At 41.7% G+C, this 21,018-nt stretch overlaps 1 protein-coding gene across 1 annotated transcript in view; it reads right to left on the bottom strand.

Annotated features, from left to right (window-relative positions):
- The window catches only part of LOC124805723 (putative inorganic phosphate cotransporter), a 131,998-nt gene extending 117,825 nt beyond the window's left edge, over nt 1-14,173 (bottom strand). The window contains exon 1 of the mRNA XM_047266293.1: nt 14,056-14,173. Coding sequence (XP_047122249.1) covers nt 14,056-14,173 — 118 coding nt within the window. The remainder of the gene's footprint in view (nt 1-14,055) is intronic.
- Between the last annotated feature and the right edge of the window lie 6,845 nt (nt 14,174-21,018).

Genomic DNA, 21,018 nt, shown 5'->3' with positions numbered 1-21,018 from the left:
GCTTAGTCATTTTATTTACGTATAAGAAGCAATAGAAGTTAGCTTACTAAAAATAGCGGATAATCACACTACTTTCAACGAAAACTAGTATCACAAACAAATGACTGATTTGTTTATTCGTAATTCCAACATCTGAGACATAGCAGTAGGCACAAAACAAAGCAATTCACAGCCTTCTAGACTGTGTAGTTCCCAAGATATGACTGCTCAACTGTGGCAGTATATGCGTAGCCACGAAATTTGACAGTCACACGTCAACATTCAAAATATTATTTGAAGGTCTCACAATTGTCTGATTTTAATGTATTATATACCAAAACGTTCAGGAAAGTCCAAAGTAAATTATGGAGTAACAAATTGAAAATGTAAAACTTCAACGAATTTCACATACAATGTCCCCATAAGTCTTCAGGATCAGTTGTACTTTAGTTTTGAAGTTTATAGTTAAGAAATTGAAAAAACTAAAATTAAATGCCAATTGCGAATGACTGTGTCTGGTAGAAGACTATCGAAATTGGTCCATATTTCACGATAACAATGCTTTTATGATTGAGACATTTTCTTATTTCTGCATGGAAATTAGAATTTTGAACAAAAATGGTTTTGTTTCAGAACCTAAGGACTCTTTTTTCCCTGTAGGAAGGTGAATAATTTATTATATATGTAGGGCTTATTTCAATAGTGGTACAAGTCTATTTTTGTTCATTCTGAGATACAGAATCCCAAAGTTAAATGAGCGCTGAAAAATCTGCAGTTGAGATACCAGAAATATTCAAGCTTATGGCCTCTTGCTAGAGATGAACCTTTCTTTCTATTTGTTTGGATCATTAATGTGAGAAGTATTATAGGCATAAAAGTGGAGGTAATGGAGTTGTAGCACTATTGAAATAAGCCCTCCATATTATTAAAGAAATCAAGGATATTTAAAAAGAAGGAAGATGTGTCAGAAAGCTATAGGTCAAGTCACTGGTCCGGAAGATGTAGCTTGTTGCACAGTTACAACCACAACAGTCAAATTCCCAAGTCATTATATCTAGACAGTGTAATAAGTCGTACTCAATATACAGAATGTTTCTTAATTAGACCGGAAATGTCGTGGACGCTATCCAGAACGGCGTATATCGTAAGTAAATAATGTACCGCGAATTTTTAACAACATAAATGATTCAAAAGGTATAAGTTCGTGATTGTCAGTTACAGGAAGATTCAACTGTATTATGATATGAAGAATTTACGCAAACCGTATGATGTTTAGACGATATGCGGCGCAGGTCAGGACACCGGCGCTTAAAAAAAATGGTTCAAATGGCTCTGAGCACTATGGGACTTAACATTTGTGGTCATCAGTCCCCTAGAACTTAGAACTACTTAAACCTAACTAACCTAAGGACAGGACACACATCCATGCCCGAGGCAGGATTCGAACCTGCGACCGTAGCGGTCACGCGGTTTCAGACTGAAGCGCCTAGAACCGCACGGCCACATCGGCCGGCACACTGGCGCATAACTGCAAGTTGTCAACAAAGTGCTTGTGTTCAGTGTTCGGTCAAAAGTTCCATGTAAAAATTCATTATGTACAAAATTTATCAGTGTCTTTTATTGTCCTTGAGAAATGGAAGAGTAGTGTTTAACGTCCCGTCATCAAAGGGTTCACTAGAGAGGGAGCTCAGGATTGGATTGGTGAAGGAGAGGTAAGGAAATCGGCCGTGACCTTTCGAAGGAAACATCCCGGAGTTTGCTTCAGGTATGTATGGCTGGACCCGCATTTGAACCGTTATCTTGTCGAATGCGGTTCCAGTGTTAACCACTGCGCTAACGCGCTCGGTTTTTCGTGAAGGATTAAAGATGTCTATAGTAGGAATCTCTTATTACTAATTTTTACAAAGAGTCACCAACATTCTGCGTAACACTCCCGTTACGTATCAAAACGTAGCTATTGTTCTCCAACACACCAAATTTCAGTCTTACGCTGATCTGGCCGTGATTTGCAATTACACCGTCCAGTCACATTAACGTAACCAACTGTCAAAAGCTTGAATAACCACCATTTGCAGCTCGGACCGCTATGTGACGTGCAGGAGGAGGGTCAGTGATGTTATGGAAAGTAAGGACAGGGATGTCGAGCAATGTCGACTCCAATGCCACGGCCAGTTGTGCTAGATTTCTCGGCTGAGGACCCATGGTGCCCAGAGACCGACTGAGGTGTCCCGCGGGTTCTCGATTGGGTTTTAATCTGCAAAGTCTGGTGGCCAGGCAGTACGGCAAGCTCATCCTGGTGCTCTTCGAACCAAGCACATACACTGCGAGCTGTGTGACACGCTGCATTGTCGTGCCGGTAGGTGTCATCGTGACGAGGAAAAACAAACTGCATGCAGGGTTGGACATAGTCCTCAGAGATAGATGTCTACTTGTGTTGAGACATGTGTCTTCCAGTACGACGAAACCACCCGGGGAATGCCACGACAACATTTCCAAGACCATAGCTCTCCCTGTCCTGGAGACTTTCGGCGATTGTTGCAGGGTGTTTACTTTCAGACATTTCATGTCTATGGAGCATAGAATGTAATTCGTCCTAAAAGCCCGCCTGTCGCCGCTCAGTGGGCTTCCAGTAGTGATACTGGCATCCAAAATTCAGCCTTCGTTGCCCATGAACAGCAGTCACCATGGGTGCATGAACTAGGCACCTGCTGAGGATGCCCTTACGCAGCTACGTTCGCTAAAGGGTAGTTGAGGCGACACTGTTGGTAGTCCCTTGGTTCGTCAGGGCGGTCAGTTGCTGAACAGTTGCACGTCTATTCACCCGTACACATCTCCGCTGACGGCGGTCGCCCCTGTCATCTGTCGTCCATGATTCACCACAGTTGCCTCGGTGCCGGTTTTGAAGAGCGCCATTTTGCCCTGCACGGTATTTTAACCATGGCCCCATGCGAACAGCTTACAAACTTAGCCGTTTCGAAAGCCAATGATCTTACACTTTTGGACAACAGATATATCGTTCTGTTTCCGCGTTATAACAACGACTGCACAACCGTCCGCGCCCTGTCCCCATCCCCACCCCGTTATACCCTCTACTGCTAGTGCTCCCATCTGTCGTCTGTGGGTGCTTGGTGCTTGTTGCATGTTGACGTCCACATGGGCGGTGGTCACGTATAACACTATAGCAAAATATCAACTGCGTTACTGTTCAGCAGTTGATTTCGCCTTACTTCACTCAGTTACTTTTTCGAATGCGTCATCACGTTTTACGGAAACGCATTGAGGAAAAAGGAACCATTTTTGTGTGAAGTAGAAACTAACTTACTCTACCGCTGTATCGTTTTCTCTTATTTTAAATGAACCATTTGCCCCATTACGGCTACTTTTCCACCAACGCGTTCTTATTTCCTTACGTTCTTAGCAGTGGCAGCATTTCTTGCTACCCACAATATGTCACAGTATTTCACTTCTGTACCCTTAGGCCTGACTGAATTTGCATTTTCTACTGTCTAAAAACCAAACTCCGCCCTAACAGACCATGAAGTCCCAACGGTACCGACCTGCCGCTGTGTCATCCTTAGCCGATAGGCGTTACTGGATACGGATATGGAGGGGTGTACGATCAGCACACCACTCTCCCGGCCGTTGACAATTTTCGTAATCGGAGTCGCTAGTTCTCGATGAAGTAGCTCCTCAATTGGCCTCACAAGGGCTGAGTGTAGTCCGCTTGTCAACAACCCTCGGAAGACCCGGACGGTGACCCATCCAAACGCTAGCCACGTTCGACAGAGCTTAACTTGGCTGATGTGACGGGAACCGGTGTTGTTACCACTGCGGCAAACTCGTTGGCCTTCCACTTTTATTACAACCATTAATATTACTGTTTACAATATCATAAATATCATTTTTTACTGAAACGAAGTGGTGCAAGTTTTCTAAGTTTAAACTCTGGTCTGATTTAAGAGAGGGCCTACAGATTCTAATCGCATGAGGTGAAAGAGATAAATAAATAAAATGTCTGCTATAGCGTGTCGGCTTTATAAAAGTGAAAATTATTATCTCCAAAATTTACATTATTATCAAATGGTTCATATGGCTCTGAGCACTATGGGACTTAACTTCCAAGTTCATCAGTCCCCTAGAACTTAGAACTACTTAAGCCTAACTAACCGAAGGACATCACACACATCCATGATCGAGGCAGGATTCGAACCTGCGACCGTAGCGGTCGCGCGGTTCCAGACTATAGCGCCTAGAACCGCTCGGTCACCCCGGCCGGCTACGAATCTACATTATTATCACTGAAATTGTGAATGAAACATTCACCTTTCAGCTTTCACTTGCTGCTAACATAATCGGCCCGAACTTTCCATTATACATATGCTGTGAATAAAACCACGAAATCACTTAGCAAAATTTCTTTATTTATCACTCCGTTTCGGCTGCTGCAATCATCATATATCGAGTATTACTACTGGCACTCAATCTTCTTTAGCAAGTTCGAAGTTTTTTATTATCTGGTGATGGCAGTAGCCGAAACGGCGTAACAAATAAAAGAATTTTCCTAAGCGAGCTAGTTGGTTTTATTCACAATAATTTCCTTTATTGATTTGCCATGTATGGCGTCAGGGACCGAAATTTCCATTGCTTTACATTCTTTCTTTGCTCCTTGCAGCTTGGTCCTTTCAGTTGATACTGACACTATTTTTAGTATTATATTACTGTTCAGGACTAACGTGATCAAGTAAAACTTCATCTTACGTAGGCTCTACTCTCAGACAGCAAAAATTCTAAACATAACACTCCATTTAATTATTTTATAACATTCCAGGTCATTTCATAACATCTCATTTCTTAATTAATGTTATATTAATGTTATTTCTGTCTCAATCGTTTTTTTACCTATTGTCATTTTTAACAACACAATACTACGTAAATTTTCAGAGGAACTGAGAACATTCGCAAGTGTTCTGAAAGCTACAGAACTGTTTCTAAAAGAATCTGATGATTTCTGCATAGCAAGAATCACTCGCGCCGTGTGAGTTCTATAGGATCGAACGACACAGGGGCAATTTCCAGAAAATCCAAGCCCACTCCCAACCAAACACACTCAAAAGAGAATAGTTCTACCGATTGTCAAGTCGGAGCATTTGTTAACCGCTGTCGGGGGTAGAGTCTGCTCACGGTGACGAGTAATTACGTAGAGGAGATGTTATATCGAAGAAGCACAGTAACACGTCTCACAATTGTTACTGGATGCGTACAGTTTTTAGGGGAATACTGATGAAAGGCCAATTTCAAAATTAATGAAAATTTACAGAAGTCGCCCAAATAACGTCGATCAGGATTATTTGATCAGTGAGTAAGACACATTTTTAAAGTAATAGGGGCCACAGATAACACCGAAACACACCATGGAAGAAGAATGCACCACCTGAGGAGCCCTTATCAGAGATTTGCGGTAAGCATGCATTACATTTAATAGAGATTTATTGCCTTTTATTTTGACATTACTGATCAGATGCACGAAGAAAATCACTACTACGAGTCGTAACTGCAGTCAGAGTTGGGACTGCATTTGTCAGCATGGGACATAGGAATTTTAGTTGTTGAAATGCTGTTTCATTTAGGAAATTTGAGGCAGAAGGTGAACGTATAATTTTCATGGAGAATAAGTAGCTCGAATGATGTTCTTGGTACAGTCGTTCAAAAAACCAGTGAATATTGATAATACAGTACTAGTATTTGGCACTTATCATCGTGATAAGTATTTATGCTTTCACAGCATATTTCTGTTCTCCGTTTAACTTCGCGTTACTGGGATCAGCATTAAATCGAAATATCTGTAAACGTTAATTCGTTAGTTTTGCTTCTCTTTCAATCTATGTTGTTGAATTTATTCATATGAAGGTATCTTCTTCGCTATTCTTTTAGTTGGACTTCATGGTATTTTACTGTATGTCGAATCGTCGTTGTTTCACGAAGTTAACCGAGTACAGTGAGGGTAGGGGTGAGATGAACATCTTTCATTGTTAATTTTTCTATTTGCCCAAATTTCCACGTTTCTGCTGGTCAGCCTTTCTTCTGTATGAGACTGAAAAATCAATATTGTGTCAAAATGTAGGTATTAAAGATTCACGATCTAATAAGCTTCCTTTGCCTATCAGGCTCAAGTGGCTTTATTAAGCTGCAATACGCGCCTACAAACAGCAGAAAAACGGTAAAAATTCGACGCCCGCGCACGGGAACGCACTTGCAAATTTTTATAAACTTTCCGTGCTGCAAGAATAGGTTAGTCGTTCCCAATGGATCGCTATTCCGATGTCAGAACCCAGTCACACTATCAAACAGCATGACTGAACCAGACACTTCGAAGGTTCTGTCACAAGCTAGGCTGCGACTTCCTGCACTTGCCCCATAGAGTTGAGAATGCTAGCGTCTCCCTAAATGGGTCAGATGTGCACTACCCATCAGAGGCTACCCACGTAGCTGACTGTGTGGAGGGTGGACACAAGGGTTTTCTGGATTAGGCGACTATTGATCCAGTTTAGACAACAATAGCTGTAGGAGAGCCAGAAGTGTAAGTGTAAAATGCAGAAGAATGTCCTTCACAGGCGGGAATATTAATATACTAATAGTTAACTGCCGAATCACTTGCAACAAAGTCCCAGAGTTTGAAACGATCCTCAAACGCAATGCAGCTCACATAACAACAGGCGCAGAAAGCTGGTTGAAACCTGTGAAATTTTTGGGAAAAATTCAAGTGTACATTGAAAGGATAGGCTAATGGGAAATGAAGGCGGTGTATGTGTTGCAGACTCACCAAACAGAAATTGAAGCGGCATGCGAGACTATTTGGGCAAGACTCAGTATCAGGAATGGTCATACAATGGTAATTGGATCTTTCTATCGCCCGTCCGACTCACCTCCTGTTGTAACCAAAAACTTTAGAGAAAACCTCATTTCCCTTGCACTTGCACTATGTGGTCAAAAGTATCCGGACACCTGGCTGAAAATTACTCACAAGTTCGTGGCCCCCTCCATTGGTAATTCTGGAATTCAATATGGTAATGGCCCACCCCTAGCCTTGATGACAACTTCCACTCTCGCAGGCATACGTTCATTCAGGTGCTGGAAGGTTTCTTGGGGAATGGCAGCCCATTCTTCACGTAGTGCTACGCTGAGGAGAGGTATCGATGTCGGTCGGTGAGGCCTGGCACGAAGTCGGTGTTGCAAAACACCCCAAAGGTGTTCTGTAGGATTCAAGTCAGGACCCTGTGCAGGCCAGTCCATTACAGGGATGTTATCGTCGAGTAACCACTATGCCACAGGCCGTGCATTATGAACAGGTGCTCGATCGTGTTGAAAGATGCAATCGCCATTCCCGAATTTCTCTTCACCAATGGGAAGCAAGAAAGTGCTTAAAACATCAGTATAGGCTTGTGCTGTCACAGTGTCACGCAAAACAACAAGGGGTGCAAGCCCCCTCCAAGAAAAACACGACCACACCGTAACACCACTGCTCCGAGTTTTTACTGTTGGCACTACACACCTTGGCAGATGACGTTCACCGGGCAGTACCATACCCACACCCTGCCATCGGATCGCCACATTGTGTACCGGGATTCGTCACTCCACACAACGTTTTCCCCCTGTTTAATCGTCCAATGTTTACGCTCCTTACACCAAGCGAGGCGTCGTTTGACATTTACGGCCGTGATGTGTGACTTATGAGCGGTCGCTCGGCCACGAAATCCAAGTTTTCTCACCTCCCACTTACCTGTCATAGTACTTGCAGTGGGTCCTGATGCAGTTTGGAATTCCTGTGTGATGGTCTGGATAGATGTCGGCCTACTACACATTACGACCCTCTTCAACAGTCGGTGGCCTCTGTCAGTCAACAAACGAGGTCGACCTGTACGCTTTTGTGTTGTACGTGTCCCTTGACGTTACCAGTTCACTATCACATCGGAAACAGTGGACCTAAGGATGTTGGGAAGTGTGGGAATCTCGCGTACAGACGTATGACACAAAAACACAACCAATCACCTGACCACGTTCGAAGTCCGTGAGTTCCGCGGAGCACCCATTCTGCTCTCTGACGATGTCTAATGCCTAATGAGGTCGCTGATATGGAGTTTCTGGCCGTATGTGGCAGCACAATGTACCTAATATGAAAAACCTTTGTTTTAGGGGGTGTACGTATACTTTTGATCACATAGTGTATGTTCCACAGTCGTACTGTAACCATCGTTGCAGCCTTTAGTCATCCAACAATTATGATGAAAGCTGAAGAAATTAATTGAAATTTTTGCTACAGCCAGGACTTGAACCCAGGTCTCCTTGCTCATTGTGCAATTGTGCTAGGCATTATACGACCACAGCAGTAGAGGTAATACAGCTGCATGGACTACCCTAGACGAGTGCCCTCCCTAATACAAGCTTCAATTCAAGTCTCCAGCTTATTTTCCCCTTCTTAAATCGTCACTGTTGCCTAGGCTCTCCGGTATTGAAATAGTGCTCCAGTGTTGGACGTGTTGGGGAAATTCTGCCTGTATCTCAGGTGTAGGGTGGTCTACAGATCTGACATAATTTCATTTTCCTTGAGAAATTTGAGTCTCAACTTTATTTATGATAATGATAGAAGCTGTAGGAATGCGAGCACACATGCGTAGTAAGCAAGGATACCTGAATTCAAGTTCCGGCTGTAACACAAATTTTAATTCATTTCTTTAGCTTCTATCATAACCGAAAACCGGTTGTTTCAGTGATAACCGCCATCCGTAAATCGAATGTCAGAAACGGCTTGCTAATGTCCATGGCTCTCCAGTTGCCTGTGGAGGGATCAGTGGCATTGGATCTAATCTGCAGTGTGAACAAACACCGTATTGATATCAATGACGGTCATTTGCAAATGTGTCGCTGATTAGAGCATCGGCAATAACTTTCAGAAAGAAGTTCGTTCTTTTTGGTGAGAACAGTCATAGATTGCTGTGACTTTCTTGTCGTAGCCTTTCTTAATCTGAGACCAATATTAATTAGGAGCTTATTCACAGACTGTCACGCGACATATTTCATAATGTTACTAGTAATTCGTCCCGGCTTCGCACAGGTAGCATTAAGTATCTGCGGTCAGATGGTTTGATTGGCGTAGCGTATTTTATTTGGGGGCCATGAATAAAATCTAGAGCGAAACGTTAAATAAGTGAATACCATCATTTTCGCATAACTTATGCGATGTAAACACTGCAAAGCAGGAAAGTTATTTGGAGGCGTGAATGTCATGTCTTTTGTATTGAACTGGCGTTTTTCTCGACATGACTGGAGCACATCGTGATGTTAGTAACATGTTTACAACCAATGTAATCATTTTAGGCGAATCATGGGTGTATGTGTGAGTGAGTGACTCAATACGTATTTGTGGCTGCCTGAAGTGGCACAAGTAAAAGAAAAAATAAGGAAAAAACTCACATGAGCTACAACATTAGCTCGTGTTACAACTCTTTTCTTGTACAGCTTAGTAGGCACTGTAATGCGTTGTTCTTGCTCATTACCGCAATTCTTTGTCGTGGACTCTTTATGGCAGACTTCTTCTCCGTGCCATGCAGAGAATTGTGTCCACATGTAGATCTTATTCAAAGAAAGCAGAAAGTTGAAAGATGAGTCATCTCCTGCGCTGCTGAAAGAACGTACTGTATGCAAACTAAGCAAAGTTACTGAAGTAGTATTTCGGAAAACGTTTTGTTTGAAGCTTAAAAACACAATACGTCACATTTTCCTTTTTTTTATTGTCATGCTTTTTCGCTATGCTGTTGTTTTCAGACAACTGCGGGGAAACTCTAGGTTAAAATATTTGATTATTTCAAATTATAAGTCTCACATCACAGCCTGATATTAAGGTAGTTGTCATTCCGTTAATGGTCATATTTATCACGCTGCTTCAGAGCTCAGTAACTCACTGCCTGTTGTTCGAAGAACTCGCAGTGAATGAAGGGTGCGATTCGTGATTAGTAATCTAGAGGGAGCAGAAATTGTCTGTCTTAAATTGTCGGCATACTATGAAATTTGTCCCCCAACCATCTGTAGAAGTATTTAGAAATCTCGTGGCTTCATCCTCAATTTATTTCTGAATCACATTCAAGAAGATTGTGCTCGTATCTTTGTTGTTGTCGTTGTTGTTGTTGTTGTTGTTGTAGTCTTCAGTCCAGAGACCGGTTTGATGCAGCTCTCCATCCTACTCTATCCTGTGCAAGCTTCTTCATCTCCAAGTAACTATTGCAACCTACGTCCTTCTGAATCTGCTTAGTGTATTCATCTCTTGGTCTCCCTCTACGATTTTTACCCTCCACGCTGCGCTCCCATACTATATTGGTGATCCCTTGATGCCTCAGAACATGAACTACCAACCGATCTTTCCTTCTAGTCAAGTTGTGCCACAAATTCCTCTTCTCTCCAATTCTATTCACTACCTCCTTCACTGGACTAGCATTCGGGAGGACGACCATCCTGATTTAGGTTTTCCGTGATTTCCCTACATCGTTCCAGGCTAATGCCGGGAGGGTTCCTTTGAAAGGGCACGGCCGACTTACTTCCTCGTCCTTCCCTAATGCGATGAGACCGATGACCTCGCTGTTTGGTCTCCCTCCCCAAAAACAACCCAACAACAAGTACCTCCTCATTAGTTACGTGATCTACCCACCTAATCTTCAGGATTCTGCTGTGGCACAAGATGTCGAAAGCTTCTATTCTCTTTTTGTCTAAACTATTTATCGTCCATGTTTCACTTCCATACAGACCTACACTCCATATAAATATTTTCAGAAAATACTTCCTGACACTTAAATCTGTACTCGATGTTAACAAATGTCTCTTCTTCAGAAATGCTTTCCTTACCATTATCAGTCTACATTTCATTTCCTCTCTACTTCGGCTGTCATCACTTATTTTGCTCCCCAAATAGCAAAACTCATCTACTACTTTAAGTGTCTCATTTCCTAATCTAATTCCCTCAGCATCACCTGATTTAATTTGACTACAGTCCGTTATTTTAGTTTTGCTTTTGTTGATGTTCATCTTATATCCTCCTTTCAAGACACTATCAGTTCCATTCAACTGCTCTTCCAGGGCCTTTGTTGTCTCTGTCAAAGTTACAGTGTCAGCGGTAAACCTCAAAGTTCTTATTTCTTCTCCTTGGATTTTAATTCCTACTTCGAATTTTTCTTTTGTTTCCCTTACTGTTTGATCAAAATCCAGATTGAATAACATCGGGAACAGGCTACAACCCTGTCTCACTGCTTTCATTTAATGCCCCTCGACTCTTACAACTGCCATCTGGTTTCGGTACAAATTGTAAATAGACTTTCACTCCCTGTATTTGACCGTTACCACCTTCAGAATTTGAAAGAAAGTGTTCCAGTCAAGTCTTTACGATCTTTGAAAGAGCTAAATTCCCTTTTAGCTAGCGGAGATTCGTTTACCAGTCTTCTCTATAATTTCAAAGTGTCCAAATAAATAATATTTGACACACCACCACGCAAAGAATCGTGTTCGTAACTATGTTTCACTCAAGGAAAGCAGAAAGCTGAAACTTGTGTCGTCTGCTGCGCTACTACAAAACTTTCTTTATATAAACGAAGTAAAGTTGCATCCCATGCTGCGTTTTACTCTACGCATAATAATTGAAAACCACAGGTTTTGGATTTCCTTGTTTTTTCGCTACGTAGGGTTTAACGTCCCGTCGAAGTCGTTAGAGACGGAGCACAGTTCGGATTGTGCCAACGATTCAAGGATGGGGAAGGATATCATTCATGCCCTTTCAATGTGACTACTCCGGCATTTGCGTGGAGCGGTTTAGGGAAATTACGAAAAACCTAAATCTCGATGGTCGGACGAGAGTATGAATCGTCATCCTCCCGAATGCGATTCCAGTGTACTAACTACTGCGCCGCAGTTATTGTGAAACGATTGCAATCAGTTGGATGTCATTTAGGTGACTTGCATGTCCCCAATCGGTTATGCAACAGGGTTACAGTCTAACGTGAAATCCGAACCCAGTTTCGTTTCTGGCAAATTTCCATATCACTGACAGGTCAATGATAAATTAAAAGGCAGACTGAAGAAAAATGTGACCCAGCCAGGATTTGATGCCACAACATTTCGGTTTCCAGCCAAATGCGTCACCATAACACCAGCACACGAGATGCATATTTGTTCACCCTTTCTGCTGTCTCAAGGCACTGCCGCTCTCTCGAGCTGTGACAACTAGAAGTAAGGCAACTCAAACGAAATCTTTATAAATTACATACGAAAACCTTCCATGTCAATTAGTGTATCTATTAGTGAAAACGGATAAAAATCACTGCAGCAGTTCCTGAGATTAACCGGCGCATGCAGTCGGACGTAAGGAGGTGACATGAATGTATATACAGAGACATGTATACATCCCCTTGGTCGGTTTAAAACAGGAGAAGCGTGGGTCCACTGTTACTTGTGGTCTGGCACGAAAGAATGTTAGTCTGAACTTATTTACGGAATTACGTACTCGCAAAGTCTGTTGCTATTGGCCGGCAAGACTGCTGCACTGGCAGAACCAGCCACGTTTCAGAGGGTTAAGATAGATAACACCCGCTGTTGCGAGATGGAAAGGAAAAGACTTGCTGCCAGACGACCGATACATACAAAGGATGTCTCCGCGTTTCACATACGAGTGCGTGAGAGTGGTAAGAACGAGCCGCCACTACAGTCAACGACTCAAAGCGGACGGGATGCAAGTTAACTTTCAACAGGGGCTAACTGCACAGCTTTCACGTTCATAGCAAGCTACTGGCCTTTATAATGCACTTTGGCGGGTCTACTAGTGTTCGTAACTATTTTTCCGTGTTCTTTCTTTAATTACATACTTTTCTCGTAGTCATTGCCCGTATCTGTAACTTAGTTCCATGATTATGCAGTTACTGTGTTCATCCACCTATGCCAAGATTAGATTTTATAATTACAATCTCCACTATCCATCTATTAAACATTCACATGCATATCTCAGTGGGTAATTCATATGTCGATGCTTTACGATAATAAACCAAATTGTTACAGCGATCGCTTGTTTCTTTTTTGGATAAATGGTCCCCTTCATTAATACAGAGTGTTTCAAAATAAGTGTAAAGGTTCTAAGGCTTTGTAGCACATATTACATTCACCTTACAATTATAAATAATGTACAAAATGAAAGAGAAACACAAACAGTTTTTCTTACAATTATTCAGTGTGAAGACTGACCACACATCTAGTCGACAGGCGAGTTGTTCCGAAACCTTGACCAATGTGTCAGGAGTAACTGTTGCAGTATCACTGTTTCTTAAGTCGGACAGGTCACCTGATATCGGAGGCACATACACATGATCGCGCCAGATCGTGTGTGTTGTGGTCATGCATAAAATGCTGTGTCAACTGGCCCTTTGCGCCCAATCCACCGGTCGGATACAACACCATTTAACCAATCGCATACTGAGTTATGCCAGTGAGGCGGCGCACCAACCTGCTCCCAAATAAAGATGTGTTGTTCAGCTTCTTCCCATCGAGGCACGGGCCACAGCTGTAGCACATCAAGATAAGAAACATCAGTTACAGTTAATTCACCGAAAAAGAAAGGCCCACAACTTTCGGTGGGGATATTTCTTGGGGCTAAGCGTGAAAGACTCGCACTCGTTCAACATGTTTTTCAGTAATTCTTTGTCATTCCATACTCTTCGCGTAGAAACCGAGATTAGCACTAACTAGATGGCCGAAAACGCAGGATAGAGTGAGCGTGACGGCTGGATGTAACGTGAGCCCAAATCAGTAACGATAGACAAAGCCAAAATCGTCTAACACAACCTTCCACTACAATGAGTTCCAAAACAAAAGTTCAAGGCCAAAAAAAGGGAGATAAAAATTTTATTCGAGATTCAATCTAACGTGGTACGAAGCGTTGACCAAACTGCCTGGCCAGATATTTATTTCCTGTAGAGAACAGCCATCTTCAAGAAACACGTTTATTGTGGACTCTGGACTCTCCGCTGTCGAAGGCGAAACGATGCGCTTTACGAGTAGCTTTGTCGCCATTCTCCGAGTCTGTCTCTGTACTGTTGGAGCGATGGGATACTAGAGTGACCATTGCCTCTGATGCTTTTTGTGTTAATTTTGGGTAGTCGTGTACACCCATCCTGTCCATTCTGTTCCAACGTCAATTAGAGGCGTTACCCAACAGTTCAATGTCCATGTACACAGCTCTCACATTACCAAAGGCATTCAACAAAATGCTCCTCAGCATGCTCAGTAGAGCTGTTTCCTATTTAGCATGTGTGGAACGTCTTTGAACGGCGTCGAACTCACTGTACATTACTGGAAGCATGCCTTGAAAAACTGCAGTAACAGCTGGAAGAAGCAAAAATCAGGCTGGCGACCGATAAAAGACTGTTTTAAACGTGTAGCAATTCCAATAATTGATCAGAGTCCACCAATAAAAGTTTCCTCCTTAATCGGTGGTCTGACAATATCCCATAATCTCTCTCTCGCAGATCCCGACCGAGGACCCAAGTGTTTGTTCACCAGACGCAATGGATCTCGGTAGACAACATTAAGAGATATTGCGGCGGCGCGGTTCTTTCCGTCCCTTTACGACGAACCTGCATCTACCTGTGAATATTGTCTCAGTAGATCATCAGTAGGAAAGCCGAGTGAAACCTACTGTACTTCAATGTGAACCAGGCTGCAATTTAAGTCACTAATCTACGTTTCGGGAGAAACACGAAATGAAAGTTTGGAAATCTTGTCCTCAATTAATATAATCTGAAACTTAGGTGAACAAGTATCACTGCCAAGCCCGTGCTAGTCTTAACAGTCACTCACAATCCCTTTCACTCACGTTAGCAAGTTTATGGTATTTCATTTCACGAAAACGTAATAGCTATAAAAATACTGATTCTTTTTGATTGATAATGCTCGCCAAATATTAAGTCTGTCGGTACCAAATGCAGTCAAAGGTTTTAGCCACCGACCTGCTCAATACGCCACGCGGAATATATGTCTTTTCTCGTCACAAAATTCACTTAAAAAATCGAAATTTCTACACATACATCGGAATAATTATGGCGTCACTTTCCAACACTTTTGATGAATGAAACACTGCTAGATCCGGCAACTTATCGTTTCCATCGGAACTACTACTACACACGTCCGATCTGTTTCATGGCTGGCCTTCGACTCCTTTCTAGAACACTCTTAAGTCTTCTCTACCAGAAGAGAAAGCCGCGCGAAGAATATTGTTTTACCATTGGTCAATTCACTCAGCAGCCAATAGCTAAACAACATTCTCCCGCGTCAATCCACGCTTTTCATCAATAACCAATCGCAAAATAGTAAAACTCACGATTGCACTTTTTACCGACTTAATTATCTAATATGCTGAAATTTTGTTTACGCATAACGTTATTTACTATTGTTATTTATACCCGAATTAACTTTCCCTTTACCATAAACTTACTTTACAAAACTATTCTACAAAAATCCCCTTTGTCCATATCCATACTTCTTCTAAATGTTCCCACACTATATCTTACTACATAACTCGTTAAACAATTACTTCCATATTAACCTTATACCACACTCACGCATCATTCATACTGCTAAAACACATTTATAACATTTAAATACACAAAAAGAAATAATAACACTTTATGAAAATACTAGAACGGTTTATGAAAAACATTCTATTACATTACTGCACGCTAGTGGACACAATCGAAACCAAAATCACAGTCCTCCTATCCAATATTGTCCTCTATCAGATGATAGATAAAGTACGTGCGCGTCCAGTCTCGCATTACCATCTGTCACTCTCCAGCTCTGAGACACATCTCCCACTTAACCACCTCCAAGGCAGGATCGTTATACGGCGCTACGCCTCAATATTTTCAACAAAACTAGGTAATAAATTATCGCCGATTATCCCAGAAACGCAAGCCGCCTGCTCTTGTCCTTCGCATCTCACTAGAAAGTCTCCCTCAATTCTGGCAGTGGAACCAGCTAAGGGACCCTCTACATCTATTTCATATTGCTGCTGTAACACCTGGATATAACTTATTTCCTGTGAGTATCCTGTAATTAATGGAAATACGTTACATTTCAATGTTAATACGTTATCAAATACATGTGAATCCTGCTATAGAAACGGAAACCATATCAGATGTGACTGCAGTCCTGTCTAACGTATTACCATAGACCTTGGCGCAGCAGGGTCAGCCAGAAAATGATGTGTTACAGGTTGAGCAAACATGATAACACCAGGTGTTCTATTATCTTTGAGATAAGAGTGAATGTCTTGTCCACCTTATCGCATATTTCAGTGTAAATCATATTAAATTACAGTAGCTTAAGCTCTAGTCAAGATTTTGTAGCAGCAGTAGCAGCACTTGAGCACACAATTCATCATTGTTTATTCTGGTATACGTGCAATTATTTAACTGCATGGCTTCTGTACACACATGTAAAGACTCTTCTGGTGTTGTATGTGGCTACAGTCAACTGTGAAACCAAACTGTGTATAATTAAAGAACATAAATAGGTCAATCGCTGCTACATAGCAGATTCATCAAAGACCATACAGATCTGGATGCATCTTATGATGGTCATTAGTTAATGGGAAAAAGTTATTTGTCCCTATGTCCTATGACAAGTGGTATCTTTCAAGTGAACTTCATGTAATGCGACTCGATGGCAATAGCTTTCCTGCTAACAGGGTAGTGGGAAGAAAAGAAGTTATCGTATGGTATTGGTGATGTGAAGTCCACACCTAAGGAAGTTCGGCCACCGAACTGTACGTCTTTCCGGTTGTTGCCACACTGGATGATCTGCGTGTCAGTGATGATGATGAGGACAACACAACACCTATTCCCTGCGTAGAAAAAATCTCCGACCCAGTCTGGACTCCAACATGTGTCCACTGTATGGTAGCCCATGCGCTGACCACTGATCTAAGACGTCCAACAATCATGGCGCAATATGCAAGGTGATTCAGCTCAGCTGTTCAATATAGTATTTGCAGAAGCATAATTCCGTTTTCAAACCAATGAGCTATCAGAAAGTCTTCACTAAACGACGTATAGTCTGTCGATCAGTGACCAGTGAGTTACTACACCCAGAATACTTCGGCACGCGGCGACATCACAAGAAACCCACACTTATAGGTATAAATACTGGCCATCTGGACAATCTATACACTGAACCGTCGAGTCATTGAGTTGGCGTAGTGTGGGCTTCCTCCATGTGGCCGTAACGACTCAGCTGTCATCCTGAACAGACCGCCTGCCTGGGGCAGAGTGTCGAGCGAGTCCTCTGAGCCACTGAGTCACTGGGCGCCTGCCTGGTCCAAATGCCGCCAGCCAGATGTCGCAGTTAGTAGTTACTCCAGATACCTATGCTTCCATGACTAATCATGGTTGGGCAGGACCCAACCACCTCACTGACTGCTAACAGCTCCAGACACCTCACCATCGCCAGTATAATATATTTTGCTGAATAAAACTTCGCCCCATAGTTCACAGCATACCATAGTGATCTTAAAATAAATTAATTCAGCCAACGATACAGGAAATTATCAACTACAGGATGTAAGGAAATACATAACATCTCATATTTAGACTGTGCCAATAAGGGAGGAAATCGGCTGGAAGAAATCAGTGATGAAGTTGATTCGCTAGTCAATTTATTCACAGTCAAAGATGTTTTCATGTACAAAAGAACCGAATAATATCGTTATGGGTAAAAAGGATATGTAAACAAGATTTGTGCCTCTCAGTATTAAAGAATTAGTACTACACAGCTGATAAACGCATTGTGGTTATGTGTTAACACTGTAAGACAGAAAACTGAGCTTAAGCGGACGATGAAGAGGACACTTGTTTCTGGTAGTCGGCACTGACTCCAATTTTGATTCCGTGTTATTGAAATGGTAGGATTGCATAGATCTCTCTCTAGAGACAGTGTGTTTCCTGGTTGTAACTGACAGTGTTTAGTTGTGCAGACATCAGTGAATTTGTAGGAACGACTCAAGCGTTGTGTATTTTTTGCGATCAGGTGCCATTCAGTTGGTTACGGAACTTGAAATTAGTGTTTTAGCATAAATTGTGTAGCGTGGATAAGCCGGCCGCGGTGGCCGAGCTGTTCTAGGTGCATCAGTCTGGAACCGCGCGACTGCTACGGTCGCAGGTTCAAGTCGTGCCTCGGGCATGGATGTGTGTGATGTCCTTAGGTTAGTTAGGTTTAAACAATTCTACATTCTAGGGGACTGACGACCACCGATGTTAAGTCCCATAGTGCTCAGAGCCATTTGAACCATTTCTTTTTTGCAGAGTGGATAATAATTTTTCTCCATCACCCTTTTGAGAATTTCAGTACAGGAACCATTAAACTGAATCACGGTCAGCACTAGTATTCACTAAGAGAAATCTATGACAAGTGTCAGAGGCTTCTCCAGCACTATTGAGATGAAACTGTAACCAGACGCCAACACCTGGAGAGATTGAGTTTTGTTTCGTATGTTAGATCGAGGGTTGAATTGACGGTAGCATTAGCATTTTTTTTTTTTTTTTTTTTTTTTTTTTTGTACAGGCCAGATGACAAATAGGTTTGGGGCTCACTGGCTCTCGTCCACCCCATTAAGATTGCATAATATACTTTACTGAATAAAGCTTCAGTACATGTATTCAAAACTAGATAGCCAACTTTTCAATCCCTTTTTCTATAGAGACATCATCCTTGATTTCAGTCAGTTTACAAGTTAAGATACTAACGTCCTACAAAGAATAAAATATTAGAATATTAAATAAAGGGCAAATTAGGAGTAGATATTACTCTTTATTACTGAAAGTGAACCCTCGAAAGGGTATACCAAAGATAGATTTTGTTTTTGGCGGTTAGCAGTTTCCTTAACTAATTAAATGGTAATGAAAATGAATATTAACTTAAGACAAGAGAAAAAATAATAAACTGGAAGGTTTTTTAAGGAAAGGACCCATAAAACTACTATTGAGTCCTAACAGGACAAGATGAAATAATAAATTATATTAAAAGCGATTTACTTACGGGTATTGACACTGTTGTTGTTGATGTGGTCTTCAGTCCTGAGACTGGTTTGATGCAGCCCTCCATGCTACTCTATCCTGTGCAAGCATCTTCATCTCCCACAACCTACTGCAGCCTACATCCTTCTGAATCTGCTTAGTGTATTCATCTCTTGGTCTCCCTCTACGATTTTTACCCTCCACGCTGCCCTCCAATACTAAATTGGTGGTCCCTTGATGCCTCAGAACATGTCCTACCAACCTATCCCTTCTTCTAGTCAAGTTGTGCCACAAACTTCTCTTCTCCCCAATCCTATTCAGTACTTCCTCATTAGTTATGTGATCTACCCATTTAACCTTAAGCATTCTTCTGTAGCATCACATTTCGAAAGCTTCTATTCTCTTCTTGTCTAAACTGTTTATCATCCATGTTTCACTTCCACACATGGCTACACTCCATACAAATACTTTCAGAAACGACTTCCTGACACTTAAATCTATACTCGATGTTAACAAATTTCTCTTCTTCAGAAATGCTTTCCTTGCCATTGCCAGTCTACGTTTTGTATCCTCTCTACTTCGACCATCATCAGTTATTTTGCTCCCCAAATAGCAAAACTCCTTTACTACTTTAAGTGTCTCATTTCCTAATCTAATTCCTTCAGCATCGCCCTACGTAATTCTACTACATTCCATTATCCTTGTTTTGCTCTTGTTGATGTTCATCTTATACCCTCCTTTCAAGACACTGTCCATTCCGTTCAACTGCTCTTCGAAGTCCTTTGCTGTCTCTGTCAGAATTACAATGTCATCGGCGAACCTCAAAGTTTTTGTTTCTTCTCCATGGATTTTAATACCTACTCCGAATTTTTCTTTTGTTTCCTTCACTGCTTGCTCAATATACAGATTGAATAACATCGGGGAGAGGCTACAACCCTGTCTCACTCCCTTCCCAACCACTGCTTCCCTTTCATGTCCCTCGACTCTTATAACTGCCATCTGGTTTCTGTACAAATTGTAAATAGCCTTTCGCTCCCTGTATTTTACCCCTGCCACCTTCATAATTTGAAAGAGAGTATTCCAGTCAACATTGTCAAAAGCTTTCTCTAAGTCTACAAATGCTAGAAACGTAGGTTTGCCTTTCTTTAATCTAGCTTCTAAGATAAGTCGTAGGGTCAGTATTGCCGCACGTGTTCCAACATATCTACGGAATCCAAACTATGAACGGTAAATAATATATCGCTGATTCGTAATCACGCAAATCTTTGTAGATCAGAAACGAAACCCACATATCTTTCACAACATCATTTTTTTTTCAATCACGAAAGAAGTCACAATACTAAATCAGCAAGGAAAAAACTTTTACTCCAAAATGCGCTATGCTTGCAAGGAATAAACACTGAGCGTCACTAGTGGATTTCACGTTCTCACGCTCTGCCTCTGAGTTGAAATCAAGGAGGCTGAAATAAACGTTTAAAAAGACAGTGCTAGTGTTTTTTAAGTTACTAACAAGAGGGAAACGTGAGTCATATCGTAATTTGTAAAGTCTTGTATCTTCTAATACGATAGAATTGTCTGATTACAGAGTCGTTGAATCTGTAATCAGGCGATAAATTTGGGATTTTTCACGAACAAGGTAAGAGATAAAAAATCATTTACTACTGTTCAGTAACGAGTTATCTGTCCGCTTCCGCTGCTGTTGATGAGTGTCTATCAGAAAGTTAATTAGACTGATTTCACTACCAGATTATTATTAGTCCTACAAACGAGAGGATACTGAACTACAAAGTGCTTGTTCTATCACCAACATATTATTAATGCAAACTTTACGGAAAGGACTAGAAGCTAACGATTTCTTAAGACATTAACCACAGGACCGATGCTACAGATTCAGTCAAACACACGTATTTGTTGTAATTAAAGGTAAAATTCTAGCTGAACTGAAGCT

This window comes from Schistocerca piceifrons, chromosome 7 (genome assembly GCF_021461385.2).
Source record: "Schistocerca piceifrons isolate TAMUIC-IGC-003096 chromosome 7, iqSchPice1.1, whole genome shotgun sequence".
Taxonomy (NCBI): Eukaryota; Metazoa; Arthropoda; class Insecta; order Orthoptera; family Acrididae; genus Schistocerca; species Schistocerca piceifrons.
Note: the sequence above shows the minus strand (reverse complement) of the source record. Positions and strands in the feature narration are given on the sequence as shown.